Source organism: Salminus brasiliensis, chromosome 25, assembly GCF_030463535.1.
Source record: "Salminus brasiliensis chromosome 25, fSalBra1.hap2, whole genome shotgun sequence".
NCBI classification, from domain to species: Eukaryota; Metazoa; Chordata; class Actinopteri; order Characiformes; family Bryconidae; genus Salminus; species Salminus brasiliensis.
Window position 1 is genome coordinate 1,120,643 of NC_132902.1, and position 22,500 is coordinate 1,143,142.

Sequence of the window (22,500 nt, forward strand, 5' to 3'; positions counted from 1 at the left end):
TGACCGCTGACTTTATGTTTATCTGGGTTTATTCTAATGTTATATAGAGTTAATTACAGGTATACACTCTCACTGACCGCTGACTTTATGTTTATTTGGGTTTATTCTAATGTTATATAGAGTTAATTACAGGTAGACACTCTCACTGACCGCTGACTTTATGTTTATTTGGGTTTATTCTAATGTTATATAGAGTTAATTACAGGTAGACACTCTCACTGACCGCTGACCTTATGTTTATTTGGGTTTATTGTAATGTTATATAGAGTTAATTACAGGTAGACACTCTCACTGACCACTGACTATATGTTTATTTGGGTTTATTCTAATTCTAATGACACTCTCACTGACCACTGACTATATGATTATTTGGGCTTATTCTAATGTTATATAGAGTTAATTACAGGTAGACACTCTCACTGACCGCTGACCTTATGTTTATTTGGGTTTATTGTAATGTTATATAGAGTTAATTACAGGTAGACACTCTCACTGACCACTGACTATATGTTTATTTGGGTTTATTCTAATTCTAATGACACTCTCACTGACCACTGACTATATGATTATTTGGGCTTATTCTAATGTTATATAGAGTTAATTACAGGTAGACGCTCTCACCTGTGCGTCTGACTTGCAGGCCACGTTGCCGTACTGGACGATCTCTTTGAGCGTCGGCCACAGAATGGTCACTCTCTCAGCCAGGGACATCGGAACGCCCACCGCTTTCTTCAGGCCTTCCTGCATGGCCTCCTCCCTCCTGCAGAGCGGGACACTCCAGTTAGTGACCTTCTCTAACGCAGCGCAGTGAAGGCTTCGTCCACTAGGCTGCGACATTGTGCTGTAAAGTCCAGCTCAAGCTAAATGAAGCCCAGTTTGCACCATAGTTTGTGAATCTGGTCTTAGATTATGCTAATGAAGGAAAAGGGGAGGGAGGGGACATAGTTAGTTAAGTCTCATTACCATAGTAACAATGATTAAAAGGAGTATTATAGTTAGGCATTGTTACTATGGCAGCAATTGATGGGGGTGTGATAGCAAGGACTTGTTACCATAGCAGCGATTGATAGGGATGTGCTAGACAGACCTTGTTACCATTGCAGCAACTGATGTGATATGTGTTAGATAAGCCTTGTTACCATGGCAGCAATTAATATCGATGTAGCAGCTAGGGCTTGTTACCATAGCAGCGATTGATAGGGGTGTGATAGCAAGGCCTTGTTACCATAGCAGCGATTGATAGGGGTGTGATAGATAGGCCTTGTTACCATGGCAGCAATTAATATCGATGTAGCAGCTAGGGCTTGTTACCAGAGCAGCAATTAATAGGGGTGTGATAGCCAGGGCTTGCTACCATAGCAGCAGTTGACAGGGATGTGATAGTTAGGCCTTGTTACCATAGCAGCGATTGATAGAGATGTGATAGATAGGCCTTGTTACCCTAACAGCAATTAATTAAAGTGTGATAGGTAGGCCTTGTTACCATGGCAGCGATCGATAAAGGGGTGTGATAACTAGGCCTTGCTATGAGGTGTTCATGGGTGATGTGTGTGGTCATACCGTTTCACTTGGTCCGGTGTGCTTTTGGGCATTTTCAAAGCAGCCTTGAATTAAAGAGACGAGTTAATTCTACTAACCTGGGATACGGTAGCAGCATATACAGCTCAGTGCAGTCACAATGCTTAATAATAATTATAATAATAATAATAATAATAATAATATAAGACATTATCTAATAATAATGAATTATTGAATGTGTTTTCACCATGTAGCTGTTGAAGGCGCTGCTGTCAGCGTCCACAGTGAGCAGCAGGTCATTCATGGCCTGATGGAAGGGAGGGATGAGTCTCCTCATCACGCCATCCAGAGCCTCGAACTGGCGCTTTCCGTACGTCATCTGACCCACCATACAGCCCAGAGCCGCACCCTGAGAAAGAGGAGGAGCACGGGTCACTGGCGGTCACTACACACAGGTCACCGTGGGGTGAGAAGTGCAGGTGGTTGTAGCTTGTGGTTAGATTTGACATGGCAATGATAGAAAGGGACCTGTTACCATGGCATCACTAGGACTCTTTACGACGGTAACTGCGGAGAAGAATGCCACCGTTAGCTCCTGTTACCACGGTAGCAGCTAAGAATATAATAGTTTACAACAACGACTACAGTAGCTAGTACCTAGTTACCATGGCGACGATCGAGGTGAGATGAGATACCTATGTTTTATTACCATGACAACGATTGTGAGGGATGTGATCACTAGGCCTTTTGACCATGGTAACCACTACGAGGGATGCAGTAGTTACAACTTTGGAAGGGTGTGATAGCGAGGCCTTGTTACCATGGCAGCAATTGATATGGGGGTGTGATAGCTAGGCCTTGTTACCATGGCAGCGATTGACAGAAGTGTGATAGCTAGGCCTTTATAACCATGGCAGTGATCAATTTGGGGGGTGTATTAGCTAGACCTTGTTACCATAACAGCGATCGATATAGGGGTGTGATTGCGATGCCATGTTACCATGGCAGCGATCAATATAGGGGTGTGATAGCTAGGCCTTGTTACCATGGCAGTGATCGAAATTGGGGATGTGATAGCTAAGCTCATGTTTCCATGGCATCGAATGATAGGGGTGTGATTACAATGCCTTGTTACCATAGCAGCGATGGCTGCCGAAACAGACCCTCCCCCGGGGGCTGCTGTCCGGGCACCAACGCTGCGGACGAACTGCTGCAGGGAAAGAGACACCAGCCGGCCCTCGTCCTGATTGGCCTCCACCATGTACCTGCAAACAGCAACGGCCAATCGCATTTGAGATACCTCCTCTACTCTCCCACACTGGCCACTTTATTAGAAACCCCTGAAGCCCTCAAACCCACCTACAAAGCACTGAAAGAAGACTCACTCTATGATCCTCTCTTTAGGAACAAACGGCCCCAGAGAGTCCAGACCCAGTTTGCTGATGACCTGAGCAACGACAGAAGAACGTCAGCAAGGACAAAAAGCACTGTGCCGTGTAACAGGAACCCCGGTTCTACTGGTTCTCTGGTGTGGAACGCTCACCAGCCGCACTTTGTGCTCCTCTTCAACCACAAAAAGCTTGTCTTTCTGGATGTAGAAGTCGGCGCAGTCCAACACCGCCTTCAGGGGGATGAGGCCCACAATCTGAGAGCCAACCACGGGCAGATTCAGCTCCTGGACACAGTAAAGCAGGTAGGACTCTGGACATTGGACAGCGACTGGACGGGAGTCAGGGAGCCGTGGATGGCTCTACTCACTAAAATGACGGGGTACCTTGGCATCCCTGCAGATCTCCTCATACACCGTATGGAGAGGGGTCAGCTCGAAGTCCAGGATGTTGGTGGACACCTGAGCCAGGTTCGACTCCTCCAGGTACCAGCCCATCCCCTGCACCTTCTTCAGAGTGCCTGGCTGAAGAAAGAGCCAAAAAAAAGAGAGCCATCACCACCAGAATGTATCTAGAACCTCCGACCAATGGGCGAGCTTGCTTAACCGTCTCTACCTGGACACACTGTACTGTATGTCCAAATGTTTGTGGACACTCCTTTTAATGAATGCATGCAGCCACTATAAGATGTGTCCAAATACTTTTGTCCAGACAGTGTGCCGAGGCCAGCAAAAGCAATCTGGCTCCATCGTGTGGTCAGGAGAGGAACCCCTGAATGTACCTGATCTTTGCCCCTTCCCTGCTCTCGGACGTCCAGGGCGATTCTGTGCGCTTGTTCTTTGGTGCTCAGCAGGTTCACGTTGTATGCGATGAGGAAGGTCCGAGCGCCGGTCACCGTGGCGCCCCATGAAGGGACAAAGGTGGTGGGACCGTAGTCTGGAGCCCACTCGCTCTTCTTCAGCTGCAAGGGAGAGAGAGTGGCCAATGAGTGGACGCACAAGGTAGGGGTTTCTAATAAAGTGGCCAATGAGTGGACGCACAAGGTAGGGGTTTCTAATAAAGTGGCCAATGAGTGGACGCACAAGGTAGGGGTTTCTAATAAAGTGGCCAATGAGTGGACACACAAGGTAGGGGTTTCTAATAAAGTGGCCAGTGAGTGGAAGCACAAGGTGGGTGTTTCTAATAAAGTGGCCAGTGAGTGGAAGCACAAGGTAGGTGTTTCTAATAAAGTGGCCAGTGAGTGGAAGCACAAGGTAGGTGTTTCCAATAAAGTGGCCAGTGAGTGGAAGCACAAGGTGGGTGTTTCTAATAAAGTGGCCAGTGAGTGGAAGCACAAGGTAGGTGTTTCTAATAAAGTGGCCAGTGAGTGGAAGCACAAGGTAGGTGTTTCCAATAAAGTGGCCAGTGAGTGGAAGCACAAGGTGGGTGTTTCTAATAAAGTGGCCAGTGAGTGGAAGCACAAGGTGGGTGTTTCTAATAAAGTGGCCAGTGAGTGAACACACAAGGTAGGGGTTTCTAATAAAGTGGCCAGTGAGTGGAAGCACAAGGTGGGTGTTTCTAATAAAGTGGCCAGTGAGTGAACACACAAGGTAGGGGTTTCTAATAAAGTGGCCAGTGAGTGGAAGCTCAAGGTCAGTGTTTCTAATAAAGTGGCCAGTGAGTGGAAGCTCAAGGTGGGTGTTTCTAATAAAGTGGCCAGTGAGTGGAAGCACAAGGTGGGTGTTTCTAATAAAGTGGCCAGTGAGTGGAAGCACAAGGTAGGTGTTTCTAATAAAGTGGCCAGTGAGTGGAAGCACAAGGTAGGTGTTTCCAATAAAGTGGCCAGTGAGTGGAAGCGCAAGGTGGGTGTTTCTAATAAAGTGGCCAGTGAGTGGAAGCAGAAGGTGGGTGTTTCTAATAAAGTGGCCAGTGAGTGGACGCACAAGAGCCTGACCTTCTCTGGTAGAGCCTCGTACTCTCCCGCTCGTACAGACGGCAGAGACCTTCTACTCTCACTTCTCGCTGCTTCTCCATAGAGGTAAACTGAGGGTGAGAGAGGCATATGTAAATGAGCCGTGTTCTGATTGGCCCTGTATTTTATATATTTGAGAAGGGTCAGCTCACCTGGCACCTGCAGCAGGTCCGCCAGCCGCCGGCCGAACTCGTTAGCGCACCTCACACACTCCTCCATGCTGGCGTTCTGCACCGGGATGAAGGGACACACGTCCATGGCTCCTGTCCGAGGATGCTCACCTGCACATTCCAGGGTGGGCTGGTATCTTAAGGGGGCGCTATTCCACATGTTCCCAGTCGAGGAATGCTTATGGTGTGTGTGTGTGTGTGTGTGGATGGACCGTACCTGTGTGCTTGGTCATGTCGATGATGGCGAAGGCAGTGCGGGCGGCGTTCAGGGCTCCCTCCACCACGGCCTGCGGGGAGCCCACGAACGTGTAGACTGTCCTGTTGGTGGATGAGCCGGGGTCCACGTCCAGCAGGCTGCAGCCCTCGCTGGCTGAGATGGCAGCGGCTATGGCATCGATAACCTGGAGCACAGAGGCGGTCAGAACAGTGGCTTCTCCTCGGCGGTGAGGGCCAAGGTCAGTCAGAGGCTTCACTCACCTCCTTATTTCGGCCCTCGGAGAAGTTCGGCACGCACTCGATCAGCTTGGACATGGTTGGGAGAGGTCAGGCACTCAGACTCGAGCGGCTCCACTGGGCCCTCGGTGGATCTCTGGTGTGGAGAAGTCAGCGCTCCTCTAGAATGATTAACCCGCCCCGCTGGGCCTTATCTGGGTCAGCAGGCAATGATTGGCCCACCACTTCAGATAACACACCAGTCCCTCACATTCACTCACTCACAGACATGAAGACGCTCTATTGTGGCCACTTTATTAGAAACACCTAAATTGTGCTTCCACTCACTGGCCACTTTATTAGAAACACCCACCTCATGCTTTCACTCACTGGCCACTTTATTAGAAACACCCACCTCGTGCTTTCACTCACTGGCCACTTTATTAGAAACACCCACCTCGTGCTTTCACTCACTGGCCACTTTATTAGAAACACCTAGCTTGTGCTTTCACTCATTGGCCACTTTATTAGAAACACCCAGCTCATGCTTTTACCCACTGGCCACTTTATTAGAAACACCTGCTTTGTGTTTCCACTCACTGGCCACTTTATTAGAAACACCTAGCTTGTGCTTTCACTCATTGGCCACTTTATTAGAAACACCCACCTCGTGCTTTCACTCACTGGCCACTTTATTAGAAACACCTAGCTTGTGCTTTCACTCATTGGCCACTTTATTAGAAACACCCACCTTCTGCTTTCACTCACTGGCCACTTTATTAGAAACACCTAGCTTGTGCTTTCACTCATTGGCCACTTTATTAGAAACACCCAGCGCATGCTTTTACTCACTGGCCACTTTATTAGAAACACCAAACACGTCTTGGCTGATTGACTACCCTGGGGGTACCCGGAGGAACTAGCCCTAGTGCTAACGTTAACGCTAAAGGTAAATATGAACCAATGAGCTCACTCTGCCCCTCCGCAACGGACCTCCTGGACCTGCTGGTCAAACACAACGGCCATCCTGCAGCTTTGGAGATGAACCTGAGATTAATCATCTGCCCAGAGAGTTTCATCACGTCCCAAAAGTAAACGGACAGTCGGCTAGGTTGTGGTTAATGAGTGATTCAACAGAGGACCAAAACACCAGAACAGTTGGTGTCGGAGGTCAACTGTTTCCACATGCGTTTACTCAAGGGATGGACCAAACTATTGATTCTCTGATAGACCCCGCCCGCCCCGCCCACCCCTCTACCCCCCTCGTCCCGCGGGATGGCTGTATTCCGGGATACCTGCGATAAACTTCTGGACTCCTTCTTCACAAAGGCATGAGACCATGGTCAGGCTGGTTCGGCTGATTGACCAGCTCAGCTCTTGACCAGTGTTGGTTAGTTTGAAGGTTTAGCTGGTCTACAAGCCAGCGGGATCAGCCTGAGCAAGCTAGACCACCAGTATGACCAAGCTTGACCATACTAGGTCAACGTATCGACGGTAATTTTATTTATTATTAAACGTAGATGAAAACTTATTAGCTCACGTTCTACGGGATAATATCGCTGTTGCTACGCTGGCATATACAGCTGATACCAACAACAGGGAAAGCTAGGCTGGCTATCGTGCGATTGCTATCGCTATCGAGCTAACCTTGTGGAAGATCAGCAGATAATTAGGATCCGAATAAAATAATAAAGCGATAAAAAAAAAAAAAAAAAAAATAGCATGTGTGTTTGTCCTGGACAAACGGTCAGCAGCTTGTCAACCACCCTGACCATCCGGGACCAGCCTGGACCAGTTCAGACAGCAGCTTATTATTCTACACGAATCCAAAAGATAGAATTGACTTTCTAATAGAATTTACAAACATCGATATATCGATATATCGGGATATCTTTGGGCATCTCGGTATCGTGGTATCGCCCACCCCTTAGGCCTACTTCGGCGGGCTCCCCCTGCTGGAACCCCCCGGAGCTGCTGCAGCACACAGAGGCTCCGCAGGCGTGTGCGTGCAGAACTGACCGCAGTTCTGATGTGAAGGAGGGACGGTTCGGTGTTTTGGATCAGAAAGGTTCCGCAAAAGCTGCTGAAAGAGCGACCACGGCCCTTCCGAGAATGCTGGCCACAGGAGCGGTGAGTTGGCCCTGATATTGACCTCCGCTAGCCGGCTAGCCCTCGCTCTCCGGCCTGCTAGCGGGCGGTAGCCTCACCATTCTCCCCCGGACTGATGGAGGTGGCTCAGGCTGCGGACTTGGCTAGCTGCCTTTAGGCGAGCTGGGGACTGAGAGCTGCTGAGTATGATTTAATATGGAGGCATATTTTAATATAATATATATTAAATTAATATATTTTAATAAAATAATGCTAATGCTATTGCTAATGCTAATGCTAATGCTAACGCTGCTGCAGGCCCGTTAGCCTGCCTGAGCCGCCGCTAGCCAGCTATAGCTAACATTTCCCACAGGCTTTTCTGAGGAGAATTATTATTTATTTTTTAAATGCTGGATATATTATACTTTATATTTATTTATATTTTACATGTTAGCTTATTTTTTTTATAGCTACAGATATTTGCACCGTAGTTGTATTTTTTAATGACCCGTTAGCTGGATGCTAGCTAGCTAACTTAGCCAGCCAGCTAGCCAACTCTGTATAGTTACATTAACTGAAATAAACCTATTTAATTTATAATTTAACTTATTATATGAATAATATATAGGAATAAATATGATATAGGAATTAATGGAGGAATAGAGCTTTAAAATGGGTCTTTGTAGCCAAAAGCAGCCGAACCTAAGCTAGCTAGCTAACTGTTGTATCTGACTGGATCATTAGCCTTAAGATTAGTGGGGGGGTGGGAGGGGGTCAGTATGGAGGCTAATGGAGGGGTCAGTGATGCTGCTTCCCTCTGGTCAGCCTGTCTGGACAGTCATGGCAGTCAGTTGGACGTGAACTCCTTTTGCAGCAGGACAGCTGAATATTATAATACGCACCGGTCAGTCGGGTCAGTAGCTCCAGCACCCATCATCTACATCTGTCCATCTCAGTCGCACTGGGTCGGAACGTCTCCATCGTCGACCATCAGGCAGGTGTTGTCGGTGGGGTGTTCATGCCCCCTGTGCAGCGGCTGTCAGTACCTACCAAAAGAGCTCTGAGGATGGTGGCGAACCGGCGATCCGGCGACAGGGTCATGGGCGCCCATGTGTCGAATGGTCAGATCTGCGTTGGACAACAGACGATCTGCGTAGAGTTGGAGGGAAACTCTGAAGACGGGTGGTGTTACGTGGTGGGGGTGGTGATATGGCCATAAAAAACCCCCATCATTAAAATGTCTCCAGTGATGATACGATATTTACACGATACCCACCCGTAATACCACTGGTCCCAATAAACAGCAGTCCGGCAGGTTTAGCCCCTCCCACTCGGACCGACATTAACGAACACCCTGAGCGCCGCCATCTGTAATCTCACTAATGATAACGGCCTGTAATTACAATTTAAGTATTTCACGAACCTGAGCTTTTAGGGACGCACCGATCCGGCTTTTTCAGTTCCGATACTGATACATAAACTTTGCATATCGGTCGATACCCGATACTGATCAAATATCGTTGGTGAATCCCATGTGGGAGAGACTTAAGGCATCGGGATTGACGTAAACATTCACTTTATTAACTACAAAAATATACAAAATATAACAATTTAATGTATAAACGTACTAAATTGCTGTTTATTTGTCACTAAAGTAAACCGTTGTGCAGGAGCATTTAAATTCAAACTAAAAAAAGGAGTCGAGCTTCTTAAAATATATTAAAATACATCAAATGTATCAGCTTCGCTTTCTCTATTTTTAAATATTTTGCGTAAACAGTCATTCGAAAAAAAATCTAGCAGCTGGACCTGATAGTAAACAAGTAACTTGGTCTAACGTACAAAAAAAAAATTGCAAACGTGAACTTTGATTGCAGTCTCTTTGATCTTTTATTGCATTCTCTTTGATCTTTGATTGCAGTCTCTTTGAACTTCTATTGCAGTTAATATCAGGACCGATACCCGATCCTAATATCGGATCGGTGCATCTCTGCCTAAGATTAGGCATATCTCCGTACACCTGGATGATCCCTGTGTCTCAGCCCTTTTTTTATAATGCACAGATCTGATTGGCTGAGATGCATCACATGATATTTACAACGCACTCGATTGGTCTGTGAGTTTCCTGGGCCGCTAACCCTGTACCGCAAAGACTAGAAAAATTAACACGCGTCTAAATTAAATAGCTACTAGTCCAGGTCCGGATAGGACCGCGCCTGAGTCCGGACCCGGGCCACGGCCTGGCCGTTAATGACCCGTTGTAAGGGCTGATGCTCGGAAGCGCTGGGATCTTCATTTAGAGGATGTTCTGTTTGTATTGGATCCCAGGCCGTAAGCACGGCGCTGGCACAGGTGGACCGCGAGAAGATCTATCAGTGGATCAACGAGCTCTCGAGCCCCGAGACGCGGGAGAATGCGCTGCTGGAGCTCAGCAAGAAGCGGGAGTCGGTGACGGACCTGGCCCCGATGCTCTGGCACTCCTGCGGGACCATTGCTGCTCTCCTTCAGGTAGGAACTAGGAACGTAGATGTTCCTGAAGTTCTGTGGGTTTGGGGAGGTTCTCCCAGGAAAGGGGCTGACCGGCGTCTTTCTCTTCTTTTCACAGGAGATCGTCAACATCTACCCCTCCATTAACCCTCCCACGCTGACCGCCCATCAGTCCAACAGAGTGTGTAACGCCTTGGCGCTGCTGCAGTGCGTGGCCTCGCACGTAGAGACACGGTAAATAACACTGGCTGTGCTCCTAGTGCAGACGTCCAGCGTCGGTCAGACTTCTCAGCTCCGTTTTTCAAGCTTTTCGCGTCTCTTCCAGCTCTGCGTTCCTGGCGGCTCACATCCCTCTGTTCCTGTACCCGTTCCTGCACACCGTTAGCAAAACGAGACCCTTCGAGTACCTTCGCCTCACCAGCCTCGGAGTCATCGGTAGGTTAAACCCAAGGTTTCTCCGCAGCAGCCCCCCAGCAACTGATGACCAGGTGTCCCAATACTTTTGTCCGTATTCCCTTTTGGATTCAGGATGCTAATCATTCCCAACTGTCCAACTCGTCCCAGAAGTATTGGCTGGAGCACCACCATCATTCCAGAGAATACAATTCCTCCACAGCTCCTCAATGCTGGGGGGCTGCTGGGGGGCTTTCTACCCCTCCTCTATAGCCCACGACTGGCATTATTAGGCAGCATGGTGCCAATAGGTTGATCAGGTTGAGTCCTATTCTATTGGCAGTAGTTCTCTCTACGGGGACTAGTCTAGACAAGCTGTATGTCATTTGTGTCAGCAGTGCTTTGAATCAGCTGAATGCATTCATTAGAAGGGGTGTCCACAAATATTTGGACGCTGAGATGGGGTTGCAGGAGATGACGAGCGTGTCCGTTGGTCTGCGTGTTTTGTAGGAGCTTTGGTAAAGACAGACGAACAAGAAGTGATTAACTTCCTGTTGACGACGGAGATCATCCCTCTGTGTCTGCGCATCATGGAGTCCGGCAGCGAACTCTCCAAGACGGTGAGGCCCTGAAGGCGGCATTGAGTGAACCATATATGCCCTGTGTGTGTGTCCTTGTCCTCTAGCTGCTAGATAGAGACCCAGTGTGATGTCCTGTCTAATTTTCCGGTGCAGCGGTGAGACTAATTGACCTGTGGTCGAGTGGCTAACCGCGTGTGTTGCTGTGCTGCAGGTTGCAACCTTTATCTTGCAGAAGATCTTGCTGGATGACACGGGCCTGGCCTACATCTGCCAGACCTACGAGCGATTCTCACACGTAGCCATGATCCTGGTAAGGGCAGAACAACACCACTGATGGATTCTTTCAGGCTTATTTGGCCAGCATTGCTCCGGTATGAACTCTCCGGTTGGCTTTTGCAGGGGAAGATGGTCCTGCAGCTGTCTAAAGAGCCTTCAGCCCGGCTGCTGAAGCACGTGGTACGCTGTTACCTGCGCCTCTCCGACAACTCCAGGTATTTCAAGCTTCCAGCAGATGTTCTACATCTAATCATTTTCTTCTGAGCATAAACGCTTAGTTTAAATATATGGACTGAATAAGGGCGCTCTAGTCCTATCGGAGGGGGTTTAGTTTTACATGGGGAGATGGAGCGTTGTAATTGAACTACAGACCGTCTGTAAAGTCTAGGACCAATTCGCACGGGATGGGAGTAGCGCTGATTTACGCACTCCCGTCAGCCTCCTCCAGACAAAGGAGATGATGGTGAGTCTTCTAACCCGCCGACAGCAGCTGCATGGTCATATGCAGGCCTGTACGTGGGCTATAGGCTACGCCACACAATGACCCCTTTGGTTGGTCTTCTGGGTTTGACCAAGCTTTGCCGTACCAAATGCCTCCTCAAGCTCCTCCGTACTGGATCTGTATGTATGTATGTATCTGTATCTGAGGTGCTCTCTCTCGCTTTCTCTGTCCGTGTAGGGCGAGAGAGGCACTTCGCCAGTGTCTGCCTGACCAGCTGAAGGACACCACCTTCGCCCAGGTGCTGAAGGACGACACCACCACCAAGCGCTGGCTAGCCCAGCTGGTGAAGAACCTGCAGGAAGGACAGGTTACAGACCCCCGAGGGATTCCGCTGCCTTCGCAATGATGATGATGATGATGATGATGATGACTCATATGGGGGTTTCAACCAATAGCTGAAGCAGCAGCAGGAGGAGGGGTCTCTCTCTCTCTGTCTGTCTGTCTGTCTGTCTGTCTGTTTGTCTGTCTCTAGCTGGAGTTTTTGTTCTTTTACATGCTTATACACACTTGAAGAGCGATTGTTCCTCCACACACTGGCACTTACTTGTAAGGTTTTTTAGTTTTTTGTGCCGAGACCCTTTATTTGTTTTGTCTTTTGTTAATTTTCGGGTCTCCACAGATCTCCATGAACTTTACTGGACTTGCCAACATCAAGGGTGATTTACATTTACATTTACGGCATACGGTGATGATTGTGATGATGCCTAAAAGTCTGTTTCTCTCCTCTTAAACTCTCTCTCTCCCTCTCCATCCCTCTTACCCCCCCCGATCCCCTCTTGCAGACAGCGGGTAGGACCGCTCGAATACTGTACAATAAAACTGTAAGGGGGCGGGGAGGGAGGGAGGGTGGTGGCTTGTAAAGATTTGGATTAAACGGCGCACGTGATTTGCATCTGGAGTCCTCTGTTGCCTTCATTTAGGCTAAGGTTTCGAATGTCACTGGGTCGTGTGGAAGCCCCTCGTCCAGCGTTTTAGGGGGATTAATTCGGAGTTGGCCGCCAGGCGTCTGGGAACTCCAGGGGTTGGGGCTCCAGCCCTTTACTAGGTGGCGTCGTTAAGCGCGTCGTTAGGCCCTGACATAGAACCCTGGGGAACGCCACAAGGTAATTGCTAATGCAAATGGTTACCAAATAATTAGGCTGGGCTTCGCCCCCTCGTTTGCTCCAATAACAGCCACAGGTGTACAGTGGATGTCTGAGTGTCTGGAGGCGCTGAGAGCTGATTGGACGGGTAGCAAATTTTATCAGACAGCTGGGGGAAGAGTTTCACCGTGGTGCTGCTCGTAATGGAAAGTGGTTTAGTGTGTGTGTGTGTGTGTGTGTGTGTGTGTGTGTGTGTGTGTGTGGTCTGAGCACTTGCAGGTACTGCAGCCTAGTGAAGGGACCCCCAGTGTAAAGAAGGTTGGTGTGTGTGTGTGTGTGTGTGTGTGTGTGTGTGTGTGTGTGTGTGTGTGTGTGTGTAAGTGGAGCTTGGAAGCTGAGCTCTGCTGTGTTTTATTGATGAGCCGAAACCCGATCAGAAGGAGACGGAGAGGAAGAGACCCTACTGCAGCCTGCGAGTGTGTTCTCTCTCTCTCTCACACACACTCACACACACAGAGAGAGACAGAGCACCGCCCACCTCCTCACACTCTCCAGGTGTGCTTGCTTGTGCGGACCAGGCCTGCTGTAAAGGGGCCAGGCGAGGACACGCGCTCCCGCTCCGTCTTCTTAATGATGTTAATTAAACAGATTCGGTTCATCTGTGGTCTAACGGTGATGCAGCCAGGCTCCGCCCACCAGCCTCTCCTCCTGTCCTCGCTGCGGTTGCCAGGTTGGACAAGCGGTGCAGAGCGCTGTGTTTCGAGCCGAATGGGAGAGACTGCAGGCCGTGTCTTATGAAGGGGGTTCCTTAGTTAAAGCTAAAGGTTCTAGGCTTGGTTTCATGGTTCTGCAAGTACAAGGAGGACCTATAGTAGAAAAGGGTTCCAATATTAGTCAGCTAATTATTGTAATACTTTTACTCTATTTTATATATATAATTTATATGTAAAAATGATTTATACATTAAATGCAAACAGTTTTCAGAAGCAGGGTGTGGTTATATATAAATATTAATGAATAATTAGCAGTAGTAGCTATATATGTATAGTTTGTGTATATATAAAAAGTGGGTTTGCACATATATATTTAAACAATGTGTATATATTATACATAAATTATCTTTTTTTATTATAGCTATGCTATATTATTATATATTATATATAAATACTATAATACTACTACTAATAATAATTACAATTAATATTTATTTATTTTATTTATTTTTATACATGGCTTGTGCCCCACCTTGGTTTGCACTTTATATCAACATTTTTTATATAAATTCTTGCACACACACACACACACACATATATATATATATATATATATTTGTATATTTCTCTAATCTTAGTACATTGACCATGCCCCACCTCTGCAAGCTCAATTTGCACTTTTATTTAAATAAATAAAATATTTGTTTGCATTTATATATAGCCTTAATATAGTGTAGCTATGATAAAAACAAATAAATATATATATATATAGTGTGTGTATAATACTTATAATAATAATAATTAGTGTTAGTATTTATTTAATTATTTATTTATGTTAATAAATAGACACTGACCACGCCCCGCCTCTGAAACCTCAGTTTGCACTTTAAAGGGACAGTCTCTCGTCCTCTACGTTGTTTGTGTTTGTAGTCCTGGTCATGAGGGGCCTTCAGAGCAGCCCGTATTCAGGGTGGTATGAATGTGGGCTGTGAACCCATGTAGGCGTTTTCATAGCTGTGACATCACAACCATGACAGGCACATCCATAAAGCCCCTCTAACCGTGTTTACACATGATCATGATCTCGGACCCTTCACAAGCAGCCCCGACCCGTCTGCCGCCGTCACCCGAGGAGAGCGGAGAGCGACAGGCTGCAGATTTCCAGGCCTGTGACATCACAACCATGACGACAAAGTCTGAAAGACACCCCCCACATGCTATGGACCCTTTAAAAACAGCCCTGCGGCCCGTCTGCCGGTGTAACCCGAGAAATCCGGAGAGCATGAAAGGCTGGGTGGAAAAGCATGACCCCCATTGTTCTGGATCAGAAGTGGCTCAGCCGCTGAAGCGTTGCCGGCCCGGCGCTGTGGGAGTGTCGAGGTCCCACAGTGGCCCTCTGGGCCCTCTCGGCCCTCTCTGGTAAACCCCCCACACCTGCTGCCCGGGACACTGGAGGCTTATGCCACCCCCTGCTCATGTTTCTGCCTTACGGGTCGCTCAGTTCAGAAGGAGGGAGTAGGGAGATGGACGATAAACCGCCGTCAGTGAGGTGAAGAGGAGGAGGAGGAGGAGGAGGAGGATGAAGAGTGTCAGACAGTGTCAGACAGACAGACAGACAGACAGACAGGCACTGACTGTATCAGCTATCTGTTCCCTTGCTGCTGCTTATTATTTTGTATACCACCCGTTTTCCGCCAAGCCCCGCCCCCGCACCGAGAAGCGCGCCAATCGCAGCGCACTCTGCCGGCGAGAGTTTGAGCCACCAGCCAATCAGCGCCGCGCAGAGAGGCGGGGCTTGCCGGAAAACGGGTGCGGGGGAAACCACCAAAACACAGCCGTGTTTCAGCGGGGAGAGGAGAAGCCGGAGCGGCGGAGCAGAGCCGGGACAGCGGCTCCCCTGCCTACCTGCGCCCGGGTGGCTCTCCGGACGGCGAGGCTCTCGTTCAGGTAGCGCCATGTTTCCTAAACTTTCAGCCGTTTCTGGTCTTCTTTACCGAGGTTTCCTCACTCTTCTCCTGAGCCACCTGTCCGAGAGGTGACCCAGGTGAAGTGTACCACTGGTTCTGTTACCTAGAACCCGCTTTTACCTCAGGCTGCTTGACTCAGTCAGATCCATCACTGTCACAGTGGCATGGTGGCTGTTTTTAATAAGACGTGGCCACAAGATAGTACAGGGCTATATGGAGGCTGTGTATGAAATATTACATTACACCTGTTTTTATTGATTAGCTGACGGTCTCCAGCTGTCAGAGGCTTCACGGCTCTTTCTGTTCCACTGCACATTTTAATAATCAGTTTTTAAGGCTGTAGAAGGTTTTGGTTCAGTCGTATCCATCAAACCCTGAGGTGATATTGTGTTTTTTACCAAGGCCTGTCCACAAGATAATATATTGGCTACAAAATAATATTATGAGGCCACAAGATAATATATCGAGGCCACAAGATAATATATTGAGACTACAAAATAATATTCTAAGACCACAAGATAATATATTGAGGCCACAAGATAATATATCGAGGCCACAAGATAATATATCGAGGCTACAAAATAATATTCTGAGGCCACAAGATAATATATTGAGGCCACAAGATCATATATTGAGGCCACAAAATAATATATTGAGACTACAAAATAATATTATGAGGCCACAAGATAATATATTGAGGCCACAAGATAATATATCGAGGCCACAAGATAATATATTGAGTCTACAAAACAATATATTGAGACCACAAAATAATATATTGAGACTACAAAATAATATTCTAAGACCACAAGATAATATATTGAGGCCACAAGATAATATATCGAGGCCACAACATAACACATTGGGGGTACAGAATTATGTATTGAGGCCACAAGATAATATATTGAGGCCACAAGATAATATATCGAGGCTACAAAATAATATTCTGAGGCCACAAGATAATATATTGAGGCCACAAGATCATATATTGAGGCCACAAAATAATATATTGAGACTACAAAATAATATTATGAGGCCACAAGATAATATATTGAGGCCACAAGATAATATATCGAGGCTACAAGATAATATATTGAGTCTACAAAACAATATATTGAGACCACAAAATAATATATTGAGACTACAAAATAATATTCTAAGACCACAAGATAATATATTGAGGCCACAACATAACACATTGGGGGTACAGAATTATGTATTGAGGCCACAAGATAATATATTGAGGCCACAAGATAATATATCGAGGCTACAAAATAATATTCTAAGACCACAAGATAATATATAGAGGCCTCTAGATAATATATTGAGGCCACAACATAACATATTGGGGGTACAGAATTATATATAGAGGCCACAAAATAATATATTGAGGCCACAAGATAATAAATTGAGGGCACAAAGTAACATATTGAATTGAGGCCATAAGATAATATATCAAGGCTACAAGGTAATATAATGAGGCCACAAAATAATAAATAGAGGCCACAACATAACATATAGGGGCCACAAAACTGAGGGCACAAAATAATATATAGAGGCCTCAAAGTAACATATTGAGGCCACAAGATAATATGTTAAACAGGCAAACTGACCAGAACTGACCACAACAAAGACACTGATTATCCCAGCAGATTCACTGCTCTCTCTCTCTCTCTCTCTCTCTCTCTCTCTCTCTCATTTGTTAATTATAAAGGAAAAACACAAACCCAAAAAAAACATTATATGGCCTAAAGTATATGGACACCTGCTTCTCCAGCGTTTCCTCTGAAATCAGGCTATTCGCCGGGGTTGTGCCCTCCTTTGCTGTGAGGAAGATTTGATTGCGTTCAGCCACACCAACCCTCCACCTTATAAAGCATAGCTTAGCATAAAGCTATTGTTTTGCGTTCCTGGGATGGCCCCTCTAGCCCACGCCTGGCATCATTAGGCAGCATGGAGCCAATAGGGTCATGATGTTGATCTGCTCCAGAGAGTCCTATTCTATTGGCAGTACTTCTTCTCTACAGGGACTAGACAAGCTGTGTGTGTGTGTGCATTTGCATCTGTGTCAGCAATTGGTGCATTTGATATATGTAAATGAGCTCTGTTCTGATTGGCCGCCCTCTATTGCGCCTCATTAGAACTAGAGGCATGGACTCCACAAGACCTCTGAAGGGGGCCTCCGACGGGGGCTTTAGCTCTGAGCCCTGTGGCTGACTGGGCGTTTTTCAAAGGAAGAAACACACACACACACACACACACACACACACACACACACACACAAGGCCAGATCTACTGCACACAATACACCCTGGGGCGACTGGCTGTGTTTCACACACAAGCCTTCTGACCAGCACTGACCACAACAAAGACCCTGATAATCCCAGCAGGGTGCCACTCCTGCTCGCCCCAAAACCCTCAAAGGGAACGACCCCAGCAGCCACTAAGCAACGCCGTAGCAACCACCCGAAATCCCATAGCAACTGTCCAGGTATCATCCTAGAAAGCACCGCCAGACAACACCATAGCAGCCACCTGAAATGCTGTTGCAGCCCAAGTAGCAAAAACTTAGCAATGCCCTAACAACTAGTAATCAACACCATGGCAACCACCATATCCATATGCATTCGTCTAGCAGCCACTTTACAAAGACCATAGCAACCATACCATGTAGCAACGCTGTAGAAATGCTGTAGCACTCGTTTGCAAACACAATAGCAACAACCTAGCAACCACTTTGTAACATCATAGCAACCACCTATTAACACAATAGCAGTCACTTAGCAACACACTAGCAAGCACCGCATTTTCTGTCCTGTAACTGCTGTCCTTCTCGCCCTGTCCCTGTCTCTGTCTCTGTCCCTGTCTCTGTCTCTGCGGCAGGTCTCGGAAGTGTGACGCAGCAGCCGATGGCTACGACCCAAAGCTTCCTCCGTAAGTGCACCTGACTTCCTGTCCTGGGCTGAGCGCAGAGGCTGGTTTTGAGGGGCGAAGCGAGAGAGTGGACCTTTTTTCCTTGTCTGTCTCATTTGGGAGGCAAATGGTAGATAAGCAGAGAAGCTGGGAAATAGAAATACTGTACACACAGCTATGCAAATCCTCACACTTCTGCCTGAAAGAAAGCGGTTCTGGCGTTTATCAGCTGGACGCTACAGCCGTCCACCTCAGAGGGCGTCGGAATGAGGGCGGCAGTGTGTTCAGCGTTATTCCTGATTGCTCACCCAACAATAAAGGCAGCCTCCTGGACCAGTATCAGTATACAGCTACTATCCAGTACATTCTAAATATTCAGTACCTGCTAAATATTCAGTACCTGCTAATTATTCAGTACCTACTAATTATCCAATAAGTACTAATTATTCAGTACCTACTATTACTAATTATCCAATAAGTACTAATTATTCAGTACCTACTAATTATCCAATAAGTACTAATTATTCAGTACCTACTATTACTAATTATCCAATAAGTACTAATTATTCAGTACCTACTAATTATCCAATAAGTACTAATTATTCAGTACCTACTATTACTAATTATCCAATAAGTACTAATTATTCAGTACCTACTATTACTAATTATCCAATAAGTACTAATTATTCAGTACCTACTAATTATCTAATAAGTACTAATTTTTCAGTACCTACTATTACTAATTATCCAGTAAGTACTAATTATTCAGTACCTACTATTACTAATGATCCAATAAGTACTAATTATTCATACCTACTAATTATCCAGTAAGTACTAATTATTCAGTACCTACTATTACTAATTATCCAATAAGTACTAATTATTCAGTACCTACTAATTTTCCAATAAGTAATTACTAATTATCCAATGAGTACTAATTATTTAGTACCTACTAATTATCCAACTAAGCACAGATTTTTCAGAACTTACTAATTATTCAGTATCTAAGTTATTCAATAAGTAATTATTCAATATCTGCTAATTCTACTAATTAGTCAATAAGTAGTAATTATTCAGTATCTACTATATTTTCAATATGTGCTGATTATTCAGTACCTACTAATTAATCAGTATCTATATTAGTCAATAAGTACGAATTAATCAGAAATATGTAACTTTGACCTTTTGCTCTGAAAGTGTAAATTGAGTAGCGGAGCGTCTGATTTAGATCAAAGAGAAAAAGTCATTCATTTTTTTACGTTTCAGTCTTTGAAGTATGGCTCCAACAAGTCTTTGAAATATCGCTCTAACAAGTCTTTGAAGTATCGCTCTAACGAGTCTTTGAAGTATTGTTCCAAAATGTCTCTGAAGTGTTGCTCTAACAAGTCTCTGAAGTATGGCTCTAATGAGTCTTTGAAATATTGCTCTAATGAGTCTTTGAAGTATCGCTCTAACAAGTCTTTGAAGTATTGCTTTAACAAGTCTCTGAAGTATCGCTCTAACAAGTCTTTGAAGTATCACTTTAATGAGTCTTTGAAGTATTGCTCTAACAAGTCTTTGAAGTATCAATTTAATGAGTCTTTGAAGTATTGCTCTAACAAGTCTTTGAAGTATCACTTTAATGAGTCTTTGAAGTATTGCTCTAACAAGTCTTTGAAGTATCAATTTAATGAGTCTTTAAAGTATCGCTCTAACAAGTCTTTGAAGTATCACTTTAATGAGTCTTTGAAGTATCGCTCTAACAAGTCTTTGAAGTATCGCTCTAACAAGTCTTTGAAGTATCGCTCTAACGAGGCCTCCAGTGCTGAGGAAGAGGCCGTGGAAGGGGAGAGGGGGCGAGGCAGCGGATCAGAGGATTGATTACCTGAACGCGAGAGACCCAGACGGATATTTCACTCAGTTCAGTCTGGGGTCCGGTTTGGGGTCAGGGCTAGGGGTCAGGGCTAGGGTCAGCGTTCACAGAATGGCGTCAGAATGTGGGTCAGGTGTGTCACCTGTCGTCTGACCGTTCCTCACCTGTCTGTCCTCCTGTCTGCCCCCTCTCTGCCCAGGTATCCAGACGGACGCCAACCTGCAGTCGATGCAGGTGGGCTCCATCATGCGGAAGGTGAAGTCCCGCACCTGGAAGAAGCAGCGCTACTTCCGCCTGCAGGACGACTGCGCCACCATCTGGTACAAGAGCAAAAAAGCGGGCAACGCCCACTCCACCTGTAAGCTCCGCTGGCTGTGGAAACCCCCCCTCAGTATGAGCATTTCACTCCATACGCTTGTGTTGTTTTGGTGCTGGGTAGAGACGTCTACGCTGGAGGTCCAGGGACAGTTCTGTGTACAATCAAATGAACATGATTGATCACTGACTCCAGATGCAGTCGATCATCCCCGACATGTTTGCTGTCTGACATGTGCTTCTTTAGTTTACAATGGGAGATGCTAGGCTAACAGCGCTAACAAACACTGGACTTGGTGACAGTCTAAGCCTTGCGTTTGTTAGCAACGTTAGCCTAGCATCTCCCTTCGTGAACTACGGAAGCACAATTAATCACTTTTCAGATTTTCAGTGTCTACTTATAGCAAATTATTCAGTATTTACATTATTAAATAAGTACTAATTGTTAAATATTTGCTAATTAATTTGTATCTACTAATTAGTCAATAAGTACCAATTATTCAGTACCTGCTAATCAATCAGTATCCATTATTCAGTAGGTACTAATTATGAAATATCTGCTAATTGTACTAATTAGTTATAAAGTAGTAAATATTTAGTATCTGTGACTTTTCAGTACCTACTAATTTTTCAGTATCCGTATAATTCAGTAGGTACCAATTACTCAATATCTGTTCATTCTAATTGTTTAATTAGTAGTAATTATTCAGTATCAACTGAATCAACTTTTTCAGTACCTCCTGATTATTCAGTACCTACTCATTATTCAGTATTTATTTTATTCAATAAGTACCAGTTATTCAGTACCTACTAATTAATCAGCATCCATTTTTTAATAGGTACTAAATATGAAATACCTGCTGATTGTACTAATTAGTCAAGAAGTAGTAATTATTCATAATATAGTACTTTTTTCAGTATCTATTGATTATTCAGTACCTACTATTTCATCAGTATCTATATTAGTCAACATGTATTAATTAAGCAGTATCTGCTAGTTATACTAATTAGCCAATAAGTAGTAATTATTTAGTATCTGTGACTTTTCAGTATCTACTAATTATTCAGTATCTGTATCATTCAGTAGGTACTAATTATTCAATATCTATTCACTCTGATTAGTTAAGTAGTAATTATTCAGTATCTACTACTTTTTCAGTACCTCCTGATTATTCAGTATTTATATTATTCAATAAGTACCAATTATTCAGTACCTACTAATTAATCAGCATTCATTATTCAATGGGTACTAATTATGAAATATCTAATTGTACTAATTAGTCAACAAGTACTAAATCATCAGTATCTGCTAATGTTTCAATACATACTGATTATTCAGTACATACTAACTAATCAGTATCTGCTAATTCTACTAATTAGTCAAAAAGTAGTAATTATTTAGTATCTGTGACTCAGTACCTACTAATTAATCAGTACTTACTAATTAATCAGTATTTCTGTTATTCAATACATACCAATTAATCAGTACCTACTAATTATTCAGTATCTACTAATTACAAAATTATTCAATATCTGCTAATTCTTCTAGTCAATAAGTAGGAAAAGAGGATTGGTGACAGTCTAAGGGCTGTCCAGATACTTTTGGACATGCAGTGTATCTCTTCAGTGTGTGATTATGATCCCTTATAATGTGTATGTGTGTGTGTGTGTGTGTGTGTGTGTGTGTGTGTGTAGTCTCCATCAGCGATGTGGAGGCAGTGAGGGAGGGTCATCAGTCGGAGGTCCTGCTCAGCATCGCAGACGAGTTCCCGCCGGACCGCTGCTTCACGCTGGTGTTCCGCGGCCGCCGCAGCAACCTGGACCTGGTGGCCGAGTCGGCCGAGGAGGCACAGTCGTGGGTCAGAGGCATGA

The 22,500-nt window shown here is 45.4% G+C and overlaps 4 protein-coding genes across 4 annotated transcripts in view; 3 read left to right on the forward strand and 1 right to left on the reverse strand.

Moving 5' to 3' along the window:
• The window catches only part of ftcd (formimidoyltransferase cyclodeaminase), a 9,052-nt gene extending 2,382 nt beyond the window's left edge, over positions 1 to 6,670 (reverse strand). The window contains exons 1-12 of the mRNA XM_072671314.1: positions 5,505 to 6,670; positions 5,245 to 5,428; positions 5,010 to 5,138; positions 4,840 to 4,928; positions 3,688 to 3,867; positions 3,293 to 3,430; positions 3,062 to 3,193; positions 2,904 to 2,965; positions 2,654 to 2,783; positions 1,766 to 1,927; positions 1,561 to 1,604; positions 622 to 760 (exon numbers count right to left, since the gene is read on the reverse strand). Of these exons, the coding sequence (XP_072527415.1) occupies positions 622 to 760; positions 1,561 to 1,604; positions 1,766 to 1,927; positions 2,654 to 2,783; positions 2,904 to 2,965; positions 3,062 to 3,193; positions 3,293 to 3,430; positions 3,688 to 3,867; positions 4,840 to 4,928; positions 5,010 to 5,138; positions 5,245 to 5,428; positions 5,505 to 5,558 (1,443 nt within the window). The 5' untranslated portion in view covers positions 5,559 to 6,670. The remainder of the gene's footprint in view (positions 1 to 621; positions 761 to 1,560; positions 1,605 to 1,765; positions 1,928 to 2,653; positions 2,784 to 2,903; positions 2,966 to 3,061; positions 3,194 to 3,292; positions 3,431 to 3,687; positions 3,868 to 4,839; positions 4,929 to 5,009; positions 5,139 to 5,244; positions 5,429 to 5,504) is intronic.
• nab1a (NGFI-A binding protein 1a (EGR1 binding protein 1)) overlaps positions 1 to 22,500 on the forward strand; it is a 130,692-nt gene that overhangs the window by 66,355 nt on the left and 41,837 nt on the right. The window lies entirely within an intron of this gene.
• On the forward strand, positions 7,422 to 12,678 carry cnot9 (CCR4-NOT transcription complex subunit 9). Its single transcript, XM_072671684.1, has 8 exons — positions 7,422 to 7,589; positions 9,876 to 10,055; positions 10,153 to 10,268; positions 10,360 to 10,469; positions 10,938 to 11,047; positions 11,220 to 11,318; positions 11,408 to 11,499; positions 11,964 to 12,678. The coding sequence occupies exons 1-8, from the start codon at positions 7,572 to 7,574 to the stop codon at positions 12,130 to 12,132; spliced, it is 894 nt and encodes a 297-aa protein (XP_072527785.1). The 5' UTR covers positions 7,422 to 7,571; the 3' UTR covers positions 12,133 to 12,678.
• The window catches only part of plcd4a (phospholipase C, delta 4a), a 17,143-nt gene continuing 13,091 nt past the window's right edge, over positions 18,449 to 22,500 (forward strand). The window contains exons 1-3 of the mRNA XM_072671025.1: positions 18,449 to 18,482; positions 20,513 to 20,671; positions 22,324 to 22,500. The exon at positions 22,324 to 22,500 is cut by the window's right edge and continues 52 nt beyond it. Coding sequence (XP_072527126.1) covers positions 18,458 to 18,482; positions 20,513 to 20,671; positions 22,324 to 22,500 — 361 coding nt within the window. The 5' untranslated portion in view covers positions 18,449 to 18,457. The remainder of the gene's footprint in view (positions 18,483 to 20,512; positions 20,672 to 22,323) is intronic.